The sequence below is a fragment of the Adiantum capillus-veneris genome, chromosome 12, assembly GCF_014529385.1.
Source record: "Adiantum capillus-veneris isolate H3 chromosome 12, ASM1452938v2, whole genome shotgun sequence".
Lineage (NCBI taxonomy): Eukaryota > Viridiplantae > Streptophyta > Polypodiopsida > Polypodiales > Pteridaceae > Adiantum > Adiantum capillus-veneris.
In genome coordinates this window covers 46,762,032-46,776,533 of record NC_140942.1, presented here as the reverse complement: position 1 = coordinate 46,776,533, position 14,502 = coordinate 46,762,032, and the positions used below count along the sequence as shown (strand labels likewise).

Below are 14,502 nucleotides of genomic sequence, written 5' to 3'. Positions count from 1 at the left end.
GTCTTCAAAAGGCCAAAGTGACTTATGAGACCATAGAGTTACATCATCAAGAATCTGATACAAGATCTGGATAAAAAGAAAGAAACTAACTAAACACAAACATTATTACAGTTGTAAAAGGTGGGTATCAAGAGCCTGAGAGGTACATATACAAAAGGTGGGTCTAGGAAACGCCCACTTTCGCTTTTGCTAGGAAACGCCTACGAAAGGCAATGCCAAAAAAAAAAGAGGGGGGGGAGGGGGGGGGGGGGGGGGCGCGGGGGGGCACATAGGTAATTGGGAATGTTTTTATCTCCTCTACCATGGCCCTTTCTTTGAACGGTGAGAAGATGATACCCATATACATGGATTGTAACCTATACAATCATAAATTGGCAAAATTCAGCCTTTATGGACCTATACTTGCCACATTGTCCATTTGTAACATGAGCCATCATTGGATGTGAAGACCTTCAACCATTATAATCTGCTTTGGATTATGGACCCACTATATTTCATGCTTTTATATGCTATTAGCTGTTTAAAATATTAAACCTACATGTGCCATGATTTTTCTACCATGTTGTTCTCTAATGCTAAGCCTACCGCAACATTTCCTTAAGCACGCCGGTTAACTTCTTCTGTAGTTAGATGAAGTCAGTCTACCATGATCGCACTTCTCTAGCTACTCTACTTTCCACAGGAAGGGGACTAACCAAAGGAGGTTACCTCTTCTATAGTTACTACCATAGTTCCACCATGAAACCGCCTCCAACGACTCCTCTTCCCCTCAGAGATAAATTTCTTGCTTGATTGGGCCTACATTTCCACTCCAGGTCTAGTGGTGGACTCCTACTTCGATCAATAGATGGTCCCCTGATGTGCAGGTTGGAATGTTTCATGGCTGAGAATTTTTAGCACCTTCCTGGCTAGGTTGGTGATAGTTGTGGGGGAGGGGGGGGCTAGGGGGAGTCGCTCGCTGCCTGTTTCCTTAAACCTCTGCTTATTGAAACATGAAAGGCACCTTGAATCTTTTGCAGGTAGCTTGCTTGCAAGCCTTGCAGTTTGAACTGCTGCATCTGCTGTCGCAGCATCTGGAGTCGCTCGGAGTATGTCGCAAATAAGTTGTTGGCATTCACTCTATATAGGAAGTATCAGCAAAACACTAATATGTTAATAATGGATAGCCTGAACAAGCTCACAGAAATACAATTTAAGGCCTAAAATGTGTACCTGTATTACAGTCAATGCAAATGATAAGCTGTAACCACCCGTCGCACGTGCTATATCAGGATCGGCAAGCCAGCTTAGGTCCCCATTTGCTCTCCTTGGAGAGTTCGCATCACTATATGCTATAGACTTGGCCTCCATAGTCTCACCAACAACAACATGGTTCTCTGCAATAATAAAAATGACTAGGTTAACAAAACCATACAAAACATGCATCATGTACCTCAACTACAATATACATTAGCACCATCCTATGGCAGCTCAGGCTGACAAAGCATAAACTTACCTAAAACCTGAGAGACATGCTCCAAAATAGACTCTAATAGATCCTGAGCAGCAACTTGCCCTACACCCATTGGGCCAACAGAAGGGTTCACTGAACCTGTAAAAGGTCTTGTTTCCAGGCTCCCCTTAAAAGCCATTTCATTTGAAGAGAGAGGCCTTTTGAAACTACTAGGATGCTTGACCCCATTGACCACAGTTCTGAGCACCTGATCAAGCCGTGGCCTAGAGGCATCAATGGCTGCAGCCCGAGCTTTTATCTCTGCTGTTATCAAATCATGGATTGTAGGTCTCAACTTCTGGCTGTTTAATGCAGAAAAGACCATAATTATGAAGCACTCAACAAGAAGAAACCGTTATCACATCAGACAGAAGTTTCAACTGCAAAAACACCTAAGATGTAACAACCTCAACATTGCTCCAGCAGCAGCAATCTTGCCAAGTGATGCAAGACACTCTACCATGGTTTGTAAGTATTTAACATGTGTAGAAGATTCACTTTTAGTTATCATATCCTGCCGTACACAAATAAATATGTAAACATGAGTAATCGGAGTTGTCACTTGGCTTGACATTAAGAAAATAGCAGTGTGTAACATAACAAAGAAAATTCTCAATTCTCTAAAACAAAACTGGAGCGTCAAAACTTGAGATAGCAAGGCAAATTCTTACAATAAATTCATTTGGTGTAGACTCTGTAAGCCAGCTTGGCAGACCACTTCTGGACAGTCTCATATCCTTGGTCACATTTCCCTCACCAATGCCATTGACAATGATTCCATCAGACATGCTTCCATCAATGTCATCTCCAGTTTGAGAACCCTCATCTTCCTTTCCATCAACAGAGAAACTGAAACATCAAAACACAAGGCTGAGAACATGAATTCGAACATGCAGCAGCATGTTGAAAAGCCTGAAACATCAGAGCTCAATTCCCTGAAAATACAATTGTCCTAATTGGTCGCTAAGAAAAATAACCAGGATTTATTAAATAGCTGACGATGTAGGACCAGATCTGTGGTGGGCACTTCGTAAAATATGTAGCGTAAAAGAGTTACTATACTCAAGGCCAAAAAAGATTTCTCAAACCACCTTAGCTTTGAGAGAGACTAGGGTCCAGGAGAAAACTACTACCAGAAGTACCAGAAGAACATTTGTAACCTCTTCAACACTATAGCTAATTCTGTATTTGTTTCATATTTCAACGAGATCACATATCATTCTTCCAGAATTCTAGATGTGTGCTTCTTTGTTGGGTAGGTTTTAATGAGCTTGCATCTTACAGTGGAACAGATTCTTTCATGAGACCACAAATGCCCAACTCTCCAAGCTTCTAAAGGACGTGCAACGTCTACGGTCGCCTTGTCTCTCTAGCCAATGTCTATAAAAGAGCACTGAACCTTGCTTGAATGTTATTCACATCCAAGATCTTAATCTTAATCGTAATCTTAATCTTTATTAATCATCAATTCATACAAAAAAATTCCCAGGTCATTGTAATCGACATTCATAGTTCTTTCTTTTCATCTGCCGACGCTCCTTGGGTAGCTTGATATTTGAAGTTCAACACCAAGTCCTTATTCTTGTGCGTCAATTGGATAGTTCATTCTCTGGCATCAACTTGGGCATGGTACTTATAAAACCATAGCATGCCCAATAGAACATCACATCCTCCCAAATCCATAATGAAGACGTCAATTGGATCTGTAAATGTCTGAACTTGAGGTGATCCGATCAGCAGTGTCGATGATGTGTAGGTTCCATTAGCCATTTGTGCTTCAACTTGTGTCCCTTTGGCCTATTCTTCAATAAAGATAACTCTGGGGAGATGAAATTTTGCATAGAGCCAGAGTCGAAGAGGATAAGGGCATCTTGATCTTTGACTTTTCCCATAGCTCTACATGGTTCATTGGATGCATCGATCGTGGGAACACCTATCAAGTTGGAAATCAATCCAATTGAAGGTCGGAACTTCTTATTTCCTGTACTTTCATACGTAGAGGATATTTTGTTATTGGGGTTTTCTGGGCAATCCCAAGCAGTGTGACCATGTGAAGGCCACATTTGTAACACCTACTTTTTGATCGGTATTGTGTCATCTCTTCAGAAGTGAGCCTTCAAGTAGAAGTGTTGGAAATTATACTTGCTCTTGGTTGTAAGATCTCTTGGTTTGAAGAGCAAAGATTTGGATTTCTCTTCAGGGAAGGGTCAATGAAATTATGAATATCAATTCTTTCTTCATAATGTGATAGCCCACTCTTGCATGTGGCATAAGCTGTCGTATATTTGATACCACTTTTCCTATACAGTAATTCCGAAGTGGAAAAGGTAGGCCTACATGTGACTCTTGCATGTGACATAAGCTGTCGTATATTTGATACCACTTTTCCTATACAGTAGTCCCGCATTGGAAAAGGTAGGTCTACAATGTACTTCTCAATTTGTTCTGCAAAATCAATGTCTCGAAAGGTGAAAATCGGCAGATAGGCGTCCAAAAATCTTTGGTTGTAAATTGGAAGAGTATCCAAAGGGTACATCCCGAGACCAAACCATGCTGCAATTATATCGACTTCAAATGTCTCATCAAGAAAGCTTAGGTAGAATACCCACCATCAAGAAAGCTTGGGCCACAGATGGTGGTGGGGGAGTAGTAGTGTGAGTGGAAGTCCAAGGGGCATAGGAGGTCAAATCTCCATAAAGCACGAGAATGTTCTCCTGAAGCCATATGCTTAAAAATGCCTCCTAAAAATTGAGAGACATCCCCAGAATTCTGTCAAGACGAGGCTCCAAGAGGATTTTGTGGTACAAAAGAATACGTTTGGGAAGCCTGTTGAGGGATAACTGGGGCCACTAGAGGATTTAAAGAGCCAAGTAATTGTGCAAGGCTTCTAAATCAATTCGATCATTTGTCCGGTCCTTCTTTTGTTGTTCTACCAAGTACATCAATTATCGGACCACATATTGTGCATGGGTCTCATCTAGTTGCCTTTGCGTAGAAGGGCTGGGAGGATTCTCTTGCTGAGCAATGTGGTCAACCTGTTCTCCGTCCATGTCGATAAGATCTTGGATTCTTTATGGCTTATGCCCTTTAAGACAGTGCAATGAAGATGGAAGCGCGCCCGATGCGTGATGGACTAAGGGTGGGAGTGGCTAGAAAGTCCAGGGCAGGGACACGAAGTTTTTTTGGAAATAAATATTTCCGTAGAATCTGGAAGTGTTATCTTGCTCTGTCTGCTCTTTGGTAGGACCAGTATGCTTTCAAAAAAGCATACACTTGAAGCTCTGAAAGTATTGTAATCACTTCCGACGAGTGATCGGACGGAAAGGCAGACAGAGCGGCAATCTACACACTTTAATACTTCAAACACTTAATATCTGAGAAAGAGACGACACGGTGCAACAATATTTCAGTGTAGCAATATTAGTCATCACCCAGAGACCACATTGATCTTTCAAGAGGTGTCTCGATGCAATAGGACCACATACCCAAGCAATCTCATCCAAATGGAATTATTGATGCACCAAATTCATATGCTTTACAAATGACACAGATTCACATGTGTAGACACATAACAAAAAGATATCCAGATCAACCGAACGCTCCCCAAACCCACTTGTGAAAGACAAGGAAAGGGATGTGGCACCTCAGCAGCACACAACTCAGCTGAGAATAGGAGAAAGTAGATGTGGCTTCTGAATAAGCTTTGTGCTGCAAGTAATGGGGACGTCAATCTACTGCTTGCACAGTAGAGCCGACGCTCAAAAATAGCTTTTTTAAGCTATTGGAGAGTAATGCGCCAAAAACACATCAATGGTAAGCCTCACTGATGGATATTGCTTCAATAGAAATGCTTTTATCAAACTTTGCCAAGAAACGCTAGATATAATTAAGGTGTACCTTCCAACTCCTGCTCTTGAGGATCGCAATCGTTCACTACCAAAACGGCCATCTGAATCAGTTTCAGTTTTTCGAGTTGATCGTGTTCTTCGTGAACCAGTATGTGTCCCGTTTGGAGTCAAAACATTGACTACGGGAATAGTAGTTATATCATTGTCAGCATCGCAATCAAGAATTGGCTTCACACTGCCAGGCATGCATACAAAATTTAGAAGCAGCCGATCATTTTCTGTAAACCATTAGCTATGACATAGCAGACCTCATTACCTGTAATCACCCTTGTTGTAGAGGTGTAAATGCAAATCATCCACAACTTTGAAAAATAGTGTGCCACGTAGCTTTGAAAGGTCTGATCGTACATCCTGAAGAGCCCCAACCTGCGACATAATTAAGTCCTTTCAAAACCTCTAATGCTGTGAAGTGCAAAGACATTTACTAGTACTTTATAAGCACTAAGCACAAGCAAAGACTGCAGCACTCATTGGAAAACCCCAAAACGAAACACCCATTGGCAATGGCATAAGTCCTTGCTGTTACCCATAGGAATAGACCTCAAAGCCTTGCATTCGTGCTCTATTATTTAGTATGCAGGCATATGCTCGCCTTTTACACGAAAAAAGTTCTTACTGCCACAGGAATTGTAACTTGGGCATGTTAGGCAGTCAATAAAACTACTTGGTCTTACTCATTCTCATCCAGCCCTCAAAACATTAATAAGAGTGATAGCATTTGTGCAATTATTGACCTTCTAACCTCTGAAACTGTGACTAATGAAACAAGTTGCACAGTCATCGATCAAGACAGCTTGGTGCTTGCAACTGTTCAACAATCAAAAGAAAGCATGCAAATGGTGCATTGAGAAGACGACGTGGCATCACATTCATAATAAACATTGGTGGTTTGAATTGTGGAACCCAAACCATTTTGCAAGGACAAATCACTGTGATCTATGCGTGTCAATCTTCATGTATGCATTGAATCATGCACTTTATCTTACATCGCAAAGTGTTAAAAGAAAGTAAAACTCACTCCATTTGTTCCTTCACGATCAAGTAAGCTTGTAGATTGCAGGTAGAGCTGTACAGCTGCATAATACTGCTTTTCAGCTATAAACTTCTCAATCCTACTAGGCACCTGCATCAAAGTAGATATCAAACCTTGTTTCACTGTCAGATAAGAAAAATGAGAAACTGTCAGGTCCATTCAGTATATCATGCAATTTCCTTAACCATCTGGAGAAGAATGCTCCTATGTATCTCCTCCTTTGTTATGTTCTCACAGCAGAAATGGCTTGGGCCAGTTAAGTGCTTCATGCCAGGATTTTAGTAATTTGAGCATAGCTTAATGTATGATATTTGAACTTCGTGAAACTTTCTGAGCATGTGGTTAAGCTGTGAAGAAGACTTCGAGAGTACTCTTTGAATTCATAAGTTCAAACATAGAAATTTCACAGTTCTAAAAATAGCAAATTTTGCCTAAAACTGCATTATGTAGGTATTATAGAAGTTTGATAGCTCTATTACATACCTATAGAGGGATTTTTTAAAGAATTTTGAGCCTGCTCGGAAATAATTTGACTTACCTTTTCAGAGAATTTAGTAAAATTTCGTGCCTCTCACCAAATTGCCCTTAAAGATGGTCATGGAAACCATATAAGACAGTACTTGTCACTACACCATTTACCATGTATCAGCTCAAGATAATTACTTAAAATTTTTGCTCAGTTTTGAATGTTTCTCCGAGCCACAAAATTTTGTATTTGAGAATGGTCTAGACTCTACAGGACCAAACACCACTTGCATTGCTGTGATTATGCAAGTAAGAATGCAAGCTTGCTGTATGCTCTGTCTCAGACACACAGTTGGGTTGATGAAACCAAAGACAGTACCTGAGACACATTCTCAATCTGGTCAAGAAGCGACATGATGTGGCGCAAAGTTACAGATCGATACCATAGCTGCTGAAGCTGTTTGTTACGTGATCCAAGAAGCTCCTTAGCTTTATCTAGATCTGTTTTTAATGCACTGACAGTTGTAGTAGAGTCACCGAAGACTTTCAGTATCTGCCCAAAAAATAGCTCCAATATTACATTACTATGCTCGCTCATAAAGACGTTCATACCAAAAAAGTACAAGAACCACATAAACAGAAGTGGTCAACATCATAAGCATGTGTTTGCAATTTCAGCGGCAAATCCATACGCACTAATGGGTTTTCTAAATGAACAAACTGATAATGCCAACAGAGAAACCAGACCTGAGAATAATTATGGAAAGCTTTGTTGAAACCATTGTGGTAGCCACGAACAACATCATCCACAATATCTTCGATGGCATCTCGTTGCTCTCGTAGACTTTGTATGGCATCTTCAGGAACTTGAGAAGTGAGAATTTCTACGACATGAGGCAATGAATCAAACCTATCCTGCTTCCACACTTCATCAATTTCATCAAGCTCTGCCTGAATGACCTGTCCATTACAACAAGAGACTAAGTTCCATAATGCCGCTAGTGTTACATTATAGATAATTGATCTCGACTCTGGAGCACTCTAAGACTACTCTGAAAGAGACAAAATAAAGCTTCTTCATGACTACCAACAGAAAAAGTTAGAAGAGACATAAGTAGCTACTACGATGACACTGTCATCAGAATAGAAACTGCAAAACTTGCAAAAATCTTTCTGAGGTTTACTGCAATGCTTGTGGAAGTAGTTTATGTCACAAAAGTGATGACGTGGCAACGAGACCTGCCTGCAGACAGAGATGTCAAGTGATGACGTGGCACTTATGTAAGAGTTGCTAATGTGGCATCCGATTTGCAACAGATTTTGCGCCAGCTATTTTGGCAGATTTTATGCAAATAAAAGCTTTTGGGCACCAACTTAAGTTGTAGCTTTTTAGGGGTGCCAGCTTTTGTAACCTATTGCTTTTTGGCCAGTGTCCTTTACATATGAGACTAGAGGGCCACTCTTGCAGATGAGCTTGGTAGCAAATTGCAGAGTGCACACCCCCAGTAGTTGTACTCTATGAAGATAAATATAAAAGAAATACAGAAAAGGGGCGCTAGGGTTTGGGGCCAATGCCTCTGGGAGTGGAACTCCGCTACTCCGTGTCTACAGTGTGATCTCTTTGCCAGTTTCAATTATGCTCTAGAGCTTAAGTCTGTTCCAACTGTTCTTTTATCTGGCACGTGCTGCCCAAAGTGGTTACAGCGGTATCAAAGCTTCAGTCATTTACTTTTTGGACAAGCAAACCAGTCCTTTAGACACAGACAGTGAGCAGTTATGGGTTTCTGAGTATGTGTAGTTTCTCATCAATGAATTGCATGACACACTCTCGAGGCATCCTCGGCACAGTTTTTTGCACAGACTTCAAGAGTTCTTGAACTATATTGTGCTCATGCCATGCCTCAGGTATTTTACCCTCCGGCACTCGACAATGCGAGGTTTCCTCTCAACAGTCTTCAAATACTTCTATTATGGGAGGAGTTTTTCGTCAGATGGTTGCAACGCCACCTTAGCCACTACCTCCTCCACCACCTCCTGTGTTTCACACTTGAAATCCTTATGCTCTTATGCATATCCGTACTACCCACCACCAAGGATTTTAAGGATGGCAGATCGGTCAAATTTAACGCTTCTTCTAGAACACTCGCTGCTGCCCTCGCTTACCTCCCCGCGCACGCTCTGCATCCCCCCGCTCGCGCCGTCGCTTCCCCTCTCCACCCGCCAGCACGCGATGCCCAGCCCTGCCTGCCCGCTGCCTACACTCGGCCCCAGCGCGCAGCAGTGCCAGCGTGCAGCAAACCCGCCCCGCCTGCCTTCTCGCAGCACATCAGCCCGCCCGCTCGCCCGCCCCAGCCTCAGCCCACGCCACCCCAGCTTCGCACTCCCACTGCTTCCGTTTCGCTAACCCCTCCCTCTCCCCCCTGGTATAGCTCTGCTGAAATCGTCATCAATTTCGGCGTGCTTTTCCAATAGAGGGCCATATCTTGTCATCGCCATTTCGCCCTTCTCCACGGCAGCAGACACAGATGGAGGCTCAAGCTCCGCCCTGGAGGGACTCCTCAGAAGCCCCCTCGCCTGACCCTGCAAAGCCCACCATCCAACTTGCTCTTTCACCGACAAAGCAAGCGAGCCTCGCAGCAGAGGTGGAACGCCTCCAAGCGACCTCCGTCATCTGCAAGATTCTCGGCACCAAACCTAGCAGAGGAGAGCTGCATGACCTTCTCCAGGCCCGCCTTCTTGCAGAGGTGGGCAAGATCTTGGACATCCAGTTCCTCGGACGAGGCTACTATCAGATCGAGTTTGAGACCTCCGAGATGGCGTCCAAGGTCCTCATCATGAGCCCCTTGACCATCCGAGCAGTTTGAGCCCACTTTCGACAATGGAGATGAAACCAGCCCGTAGGGTGGTAGGCTTTGGCTTTCACCCGAAATTCTTTACTTTAGACACACACATAGAGCACTTTGCAAAGAGAACTCACGATGGGAATTAACACTTGAATACACACACGGCTCGGAAGCTAGAATGCCCCGAGCAGACGCCGACAACCTGTAGGCCCCAGAATTGGCGCCCCTTTCGGTATTTCTTTATACTTTGAGAGGGTAAATTACAAAGTAGAGTCCTGGGAATCCTATACCTGTATCCCGCTAGATACTACCTGATTTGGCCAAATTTCGATAGCATAACAGCCCCAAAACTTGCGCAAAATCAATTCCCCTGCTGGATCTCACTTGCACTCGTGTAAACCCTCTGATTCCTGCCAAAAAAAGTAAATTCAGGTCGCTGTATTTACTGGTTTTTGCCTTGTTTCCAGCCCTAAACAGTCCCCGAACTGTTCTCTGCCAGTGGGGCACGATTCCCAAAGGTTCTGGCGTCCGTATGGCTGAAAAACAGTCAATTTTCTGCGCATACACAACGCTGAATTTTGCACCTAAACGGTGAGGTTATGACCCTCACCGATGCCTGCTTCGGAGTAGCAGCTAGCTACCCCTGTTCCTGCTCAAGGAGGCTCTTGACTCGGCACAAAAGCATGAACCCACACAGATGTACATCAATCGAATGAAGAGCCCTCTTGTGGGGCATCATATAGTGCACGTAGGGGGGAGAGAGAGCAGTGTGTAGCGTGCAGGGCATCACTCCTAGCACCACAATGTACATGGGAGGGAAAGAAAGCACTCCATAGCTCTTAACCTGTGACAAAAACCAAATGAAGCCTCCTCCCAGCTTAAAATTCAGCCCCCATTTTTCAGCATGAGGCAAGTGCATGAAAATTTGCCACTTGGCGCATTTACAAGCATTTTCCCGTTTCAAGTTTGCCACTTAAAAATCTCCGGACCGGTTGCCCAGTTGACTTCGCGGCAGAGTTGTAAAATGTTCCTCTAGTCATACCGGAGGTAATGACGCGAACACATTTCACGGCCCAAAATAGCAATTCCCTAAATTTTAGGAAATGATTCCATTGGGCATCCACTGGTCATCTGACCATCTATCCTCATTGGGACCGCATCCAAAAGTGCAATGTGGACCAACTATCGAATACTTTCTATTGGTAGTCCCACCTTGACTTTGGGCCTTTATTGAGTTCACTTCCTAGTATCCACCAACTTGCCAAGTGCGACGAGGGGACCTACATGATCTTGCTCTGAGCCTAGACATCCTCTTACTATACGAATTCCAATGTCGACCACTTTCCGTCTGCGGGTGAAACTACCTTTCACATTGGCCATACAATGTTTAACCGTTTGCTACTTCAAAAAGAGGATCTCGAAAATAAAACAAAAATCATTGGAAAGAAATCAACAACTAAGGTTAGCAGTTGCCACGTCTTCGTGACATAGTTAACAGCTGCCACGTCCTCGTGACATACCCCCTCTTGAAATCGATTGCATACCATAAATACATGCCATTGATGATCTTGTGCTATTAACACTCTTTTATCATCGCATGTATCCGCAAGAAAGGTCGTAACACATAGATACAAATGACTTAATGAGACCTTCATACTTTTGTCATTTCCATCTATTACAGTGAATTCATATGACAATTGATGTACTAGCTCTATCATTACCCCTCCTTTGCACACGTTGGGTTGGGGTATAGGTAGGTTGTAACCCAAAGGCTTCAAGATAAAGCTGTAATACATTTGGTGACTTTGAGAGTTCATGCTCTTCCATCCACTTTGCATCCATAGGCGGATAGTTCTTGAACTTCACCAAATAACGTCTTGCAACCTTTCCTTTAACTTTTCTGTACTTATGTGCCAAAACTTGCTCAGGTACCACGATATCATCAAGTTCCTCAACTTCTGGCTGATCTTCATCTAGCATATCTTCTGGCACATCACCCACGAAGGGTCTTAGAAGACTCACGTGAAACGCATTATGAATCTTCCATGCATCAGGCAATTTCAGCCTATAAGCCACATCGTTGATCTTGTCAAGCACTTGAAAAGGCCCATAGTAACGCATACTGAGCTTAGAAAACAGTCGTTCCTTGCCCTTCATCTTCTTTAACCTTGCCTTTTCGAACCTTAACAGAACCCAATCACCAGGTGATAACAGCAATTCACGACGGTGACGATCAGCAGCCTTTTTCTGTTTTGCCCGAGTCTTCTCCAAGGCAACTTTAATTTTCTTATACATTTCATCTATGTTCTCAACATATTGATCTGCCACAAAGATCTTGTCCTTTGTATGAAAAATGAAAGGAACCTTTTTGCCGCCTTCAACAATCTCAAAAGGTGCTTTGCCAGTAGACGAATGCACCGTATTATTGTAGGCATATTCAAGCATAGACAAATATTGTTCCCACTTGCCTTTATTATCTGAGACATAGCATTTCTACAGATCTAAGACAATAGAATTAGCCTCTTTTGACTCTCCATCAGTTTGTGGATGAAACGAAGACGAGAACTTGAGCGTAGTGCCCATGTTCTCAAACAATCCTCTCCAGAACAAACTGGTCATGCAAGGATCACGATCACTGATAATCGATTGTGGCATACCAAGGTACTTAAACACATCGTACAAGCGTGCCATCTTATCAAATTTTATCTTCTTCCTAACAGGGATAAAATGGGCTTGCTTGCTAAACCTACAGATAATGGTCCATATACCATCATTCCCTGTTGGCGTTCTTGGAATATCAAAGATAAAGTCCATAGCAATGCTTTCCCATGGCTTATCGGGAATCGGCAGTGGTTGTAACAACCCTTGTGCCTTTTGCCTTTCAAACTTGACCTTTTGGCAAATTATGCATGCTTGCACAAAGGCATCCACATCTCTCCTCAAGGTAGGCCAATAGAAGAATGTCTCTACCGCTTTAACTGCCGCATCAATGCCATGATGCCCTGCATACGGTGGGACATGACTCTCTTCCATGACCTTATGTTACAATGGTCTAGTGACACAAAGTCTACCATGCATCATCATAAAACCATCTCTGAGGAGGTAGTGCTCGTGATGTTGCCCCTCTTGTAACTGTTCAAAGATCCTTGCAAAATCTTCATCATCAATATACTGCTCCTTCATGTCATCTAGCTCATGATGATAAGGAATTGACACAGCTGAAATTTGTGGCTTCCTTGATAACGCATCAGCCACAACATTCTTCTTGCCTTCCACATGAATAATCTGGAAGTGGAACATGGAAAGAATGCTTGCCCATCGCATATGCTTTTCGGATAACTTTGACTGTGTCAAGAAGTATCGCAAGGTCTGATGATCTGTTTGGACAATAAAATCAGCACCTAAGAGGTAGTGCTTCCAGCTAGAAAGCGCATGAATCACGGCCAAGAGCTCTTTCTCATAGACTTGCATAGTCTTCTCTGGCCCTTGCAAAATTCGGCTTTCATAAGCTACTACCCGCCCGTCTTGCATTAGCACTGCTCCGATGCTACTGCCACACGCATCACACTGGACCACAAATGACTTCTTGAGATCTGGCAAAACAATTACTGGATCTGAAGTCAACTTTTTCCTGTAAGAGACTAAAAGCTGAAATCTCTTTTTGGGTCCATCTGAAAGTGACCTCTTTCTTTTGCAAAAGCGTGAAGAGGCGATGCTATCTCTACAAAATTTTTGAAAAACCTTCTATAGTAGGAACACAATCCCAAGAAGCTTCTGACATCGTGCACAGTCTTCAAGTCTGGCCATGTCCTAATAGCTTCGACCTTTGTGGGATCCGTTCTGACACCATCCTTTGAGACTATGTGGCCAAGAAAGTGGATCTCTTCGAGGAAGAATTCACTTTTCTTAGGATTGACAAGTAACCTGTGATGACTGCGCAGCTCTTCGAACACAATGGTCAAGTGACGCCTATGCTCCTCTTCATTCTTCGAATAGACTATCATGTCATCGAAGAACGTCCCAACAAACTGTTGATGGGAGTGGAAAATCCGGTCCATCATTTTGTTGAACGTGGCAGGAGCATTTGTTAGACCAAACGGCATCACTAGAAACTCATAAAGACCAAATGTTGTTCTAAACGCAGTCTTGTGCACATCCTCTTGCCTTATACGAATCTAATGGTACCCACTCTTAAGGTCTATCCTGCTGAAAATTGCAGCACCCTCTAAACGATCGAGAATATCATCAATTCTAGGAATAGGAAACCTATTCTTGATGGTATTCTTATTCAACGCACGATAATCAATACACATGCTCCATGAGCCATCCTTCTTCTGCACTAGGAGCACTGGGGAGCAAAAGGGTGAAGAACTAGGCTGAATCAGCCCCTTCTCTAATAACTTCTCAACCTGGCCCATAATCTCTTTCTGTTGCGCCGCGCTAACCCTGTAGGGAGGTCTATTTGGTGGGCTACACCCTGGCACCAAATCTATCCAATGGTCCTCAGGTCTCTCTGGCGGCAATTGCGACAGTAATGAGTCAGAAAAACAGTCACTAAACTTTTGCAAAAATGCTTACCTTTCTTTATCTAACACAAATAAATTTGATTGATCACTATCTGAGACATCACATGCAAAAATCAAGTACACAGAAAGATGATTCTTTATTACAGAAGTGATTGCAGAAGCAAATACAATAGGGACTGACTCTCCTTTAAGCTTTACATCCAAGATGTGAGTTTTGCCCCTATGCTGTACAGTG

General features: G+C 42.9%; 1 protein-coding gene across 3 annotated transcripts in view; it reads right to left on the bottom strand.

Annotated features, from left to right (window-relative positions):
- SEC8 (subunit of exocyst complex 8) overlaps positions 1-14,502 on the bottom strand; it is a 148,198-nt gene that overhangs the window by 108,547 nt on the left and 25,149 nt on the right. For all 3 annotated transcript variants that reach the window (XR_015189802.1, XM_086525136.1, XM_086525135.1), the window contains exons 2-11: positions 7,646-7,858; positions 7,278-7,451; positions 6,419-6,523; positions 5,657-5,766; positions 5,390-5,575; positions 2,164-2,341; positions 1,900-2,006; positions 1,496-1,794; positions 1,213-1,376; positions 1,004-1,119 (exon numbers count right to left, since the gene is read on the bottom strand). Coding sequence is in view for 2 of the 3 variants with exons in the window: in XM_086525136.1 (XP_086381262.1) it covers positions 1,004-1,119; positions 1,213-1,376; positions 1,496-1,794; positions 1,900-2,006; positions 2,164-2,341; positions 5,390-5,575; positions 5,657-5,766; positions 6,419-6,523; positions 7,278-7,451; positions 7,646-7,858 (1,652 nt within the window). In the remaining variant the exon portion in view is untranslated. The remainder of the gene's footprint in view (positions 1-1,003; positions 1,120-1,212; positions 1,377-1,495; positions 1,795-1,899; positions 2,007-2,163; positions 2,342-5,389; positions 5,576-5,656; positions 5,767-6,418; positions 6,524-7,277; positions 7,452-7,645; positions 7,859-14,502) is intronic.